General features: G+C 40.8%; 1 protein-coding gene across 8 annotated transcripts in view; it reads right to left on the bottom strand.

Moving 5' to 3' along the window:
* OSBPL9 (oxysterol binding protein like 9) overlaps positions 1-2855 on the bottom strand; it is a 132785-nt gene that overhangs the window by 70816 nt on the left and 59114 nt on the right. For all 8 annotated transcript variants that reach the window (XM_006768298.2, XM_006768300.2, XM_006768301.2 and 5 more), the window contains one exon: positions 469-545. In XM_006768298.2, the coding sequence (XP_006768361.1) occupies positions 469-545 (77 nt within the window). The remainder of the gene's footprint in view (positions 1-468; positions 546-2855) is intronic.

Genomic DNA, 2855 nt, shown 5'->3' with positions numbered 1-2855 from the left:
GAGGGCTCCTGAGGCTGCCCCCTGCCCAGTGCCAGGCTGGAGGACCTGAAACTACAAACCCCCCACCCTGTGGGGCTTGACGGGAGCAGGGCCAGCCGGGTCTGGAGGTCTGGGTCTCGTGTAATTTCGAGGTGCATGCAGGTGGGCAGGGACTTGACTCTGGGTCCTACAGGGTGCCCCAGACTCTGACAGGAGGATGATTTTCATATACATTTCACTAATTTTCTTTAATCGCTGATACTTCTATTATAAAGAAGGGGCGAATAGCAATATTAAAATATTTCTTCTACTTAATTTCTTTTCAATGTGCGTGAATCCATGCACGGGCCACTAGTATATTATAACACTGTAAATGCAAGAATAAGTGACTCAGAAATGAAAACTTTTCATTACATCATATCACAGTTATTTAAGAAAACAGAAAACAAAAACTAATGAACTATCCACAAGCCATGTAAAGGCTCTTACTTGAAGCTGAAGAGTATGCCGAAGAATTGTTTCTTCTAAGGCATGGATCCACTTCTCTCGTTCATCAGCATCACGAGCTGAAATAAATGATTATAAAAATTAAAATATTAATTTCTACAATATAGCTCTATAATATTGAAAGTAAAATTTTAAACCATGATGTTAATAAGAGAAGGTTATTAGTTGTGCATTTCCTTAATAGAGTCAGCCTTCTATCCTTTCTGAATATGCAATCTACTCATAGCAATTTATAACAAAGAGAATAACTGTGTTCAACAATAGCCAAACTTACCTTACCACTGAGAACTAGAAAAGCTGAAATAATTATTTAAAATCAACTGGCTGAAGCTATCAGAAAAAAAAGCAAGGTAGTAAAGAATTAACAGGGCAAGATCTAGGAGAAGACAAACATCCAGAAGATAAGCCTGGTATTTAGGGCCACTATTCTGCTAGCAGAATTGTAAATTCCATGAGAGGAATGGTGACGAAGCAATTACTCAAAAGCTTTGTCAGTATGTGTGGGCAGGTGGTATATAAGAACCCCTATGTACTTTCCACTCAATTTTCCTGTGAAACTAAAACTGCTCTAAAAACAAAGTCTATTTAAAAATAAAAATATAGGGGGGATAAATGGTGATAGACAGAGAGTTGACTTGGGGTGGTGAACACACAATTCAGTATCCAGATGATGTGTAATGGAATTGTGCACCTGAAACCTGCATAATTTTGGTTAACCAATGTCACCCCAACAAACTCAATAAAAAGGAAAATTAAATAAATAAATAAATAAATAAGTAGCCTCAAAGAGCTTTCTCACCCCTCTACCACAAGTGGATTCAATGAGAAGATGCCCATCTACCAGGAAACACATCCTCACTAGACACTGAATCTGCAGGCACCTTGATCTTGGACGTCCTATCCTCTAGACCTGTGAGAAATAAATTTCTGTTGTTTATAAACTAAACAAACAAGTAAACAGCCTTGTAAGGCCAAAAGTTGGAGACCTTGTCCCACCAACTTTGAGGACTTTCATGTTTTGACTGGGACCTCAAAGGGTTCCACCTTGAGATTAAGAATAAAACAGGCCGGCTGCAGACTGAAGGGTCCCAGGTTCAATTGCAGTTAGGGGCACATGCCCAGGTTGCAGGCTTGATCCCCAGCAGGGGGCGTGCAGGAGGCAGCCAATCAATGATTCTCTCTCATCATTAATGTTTCTATCTTCTCTCTTTCCCCTCTCATCACTGATGTTTCTATCTCCCTCTCCCTCTCACTTCCTCTCTGAAATCAATAAAAAAATTATTTAAAAAAAAGAAGAAGAAAATAGCCTGGGTGACTCAGCTAATTAGAGCATCCCCCAATGCACTGGAAGGTTGCGGGTTTGATTCCTGGTCAAGGGCTCGTATCAGGGTTGTGGGTTAGATCCCTGGCTGGCACACGCAGGAGGCAACCAACTGATGACACATTGACATTTCTCTCTCTCTCTCTCTCTCTCTCTCTCTCTCTCTCTCTCTCTCTCGCTCTCGCTCTCTCTCGCTCTCTCCCCCTCCCTCCCTCCCTCTTCTCCCTCCCTTCCCTCCTTCCTCCCTTCCTTCCTCTCGCTATCTCTGTCTCTCTCTGGCCCCGTTCCTCCCTCCCTTCCACTCTCTCCAGAAACCAATGCAAAAAATGCCCTTGGATGAGAATTAACAAAAATAAAATAAAACTTATAATAAAAGTAAATAATAAAGTAATTAAAATCATAGAAATGAGCTGGGGAGAAAGAGTAGGGGGATATGGTATAGAGTTTCAGTGTCATGAGATAAAGTTCTAGAGATTGCTGCAGTATAGGGAATATACTTAACACCACTGAATTTAAAAATAGTTCAGTTGGTAATTTTAATGTTATGTTTTTTTTATAATAATTTAAAAATAAATTGGAGGTTTGGACAAAATTGTCCCTTCCAGCTGAAAATTCAATATTCTAATATCCTGACTAACCTAGCCTACTTTTTCACATTCTCCCCTGAGCCAGTAAACAAACCTCTACCCTACTGGATCTACGAGGGAAATATCTTTGGGTATATGAAGTACTAATAAAGTTTGTTTATTCAATCATAGTAAGATATTTGTTCATCTATCCTATCCAATAAAAGAGAAATATGGTAATTAGCCATACCTCTGCTACCCTTCCCATTGGCTAATCAGGGCAATATGCAAATTAACTGCCAGACAAGATGGCGGCCGGCAGCCAGGCAGCTTGAAGCTAACATGAGGCTTGCTTGCTTCAGTGACGGAGGAAGCCAACGTTCCCCGCCTGCTGCTGCCGGTCTCTGAGCTTGCGGTTTGAAACAGTGTTACAAATATAGAAGCTAAAAAGAAACCCAGAAACCTGCTTTCAGCCAGCCGGG

The sequence above is a fragment of the Myotis davidii genome, unplaced genomic scaffold, assembly GCF_000327345.1.
Source record: "Myotis davidii unplaced genomic scaffold, ASM32734v1 scaffold79, whole genome shotgun sequence".
NCBI lineage: Eukaryota > Metazoa > Chordata > Mammalia > Chiroptera > Vespertilionidae > Myotis > Myotis davidii.
This window is presented reverse-complemented; position numbering and strand designations above follow the sequence as displayed.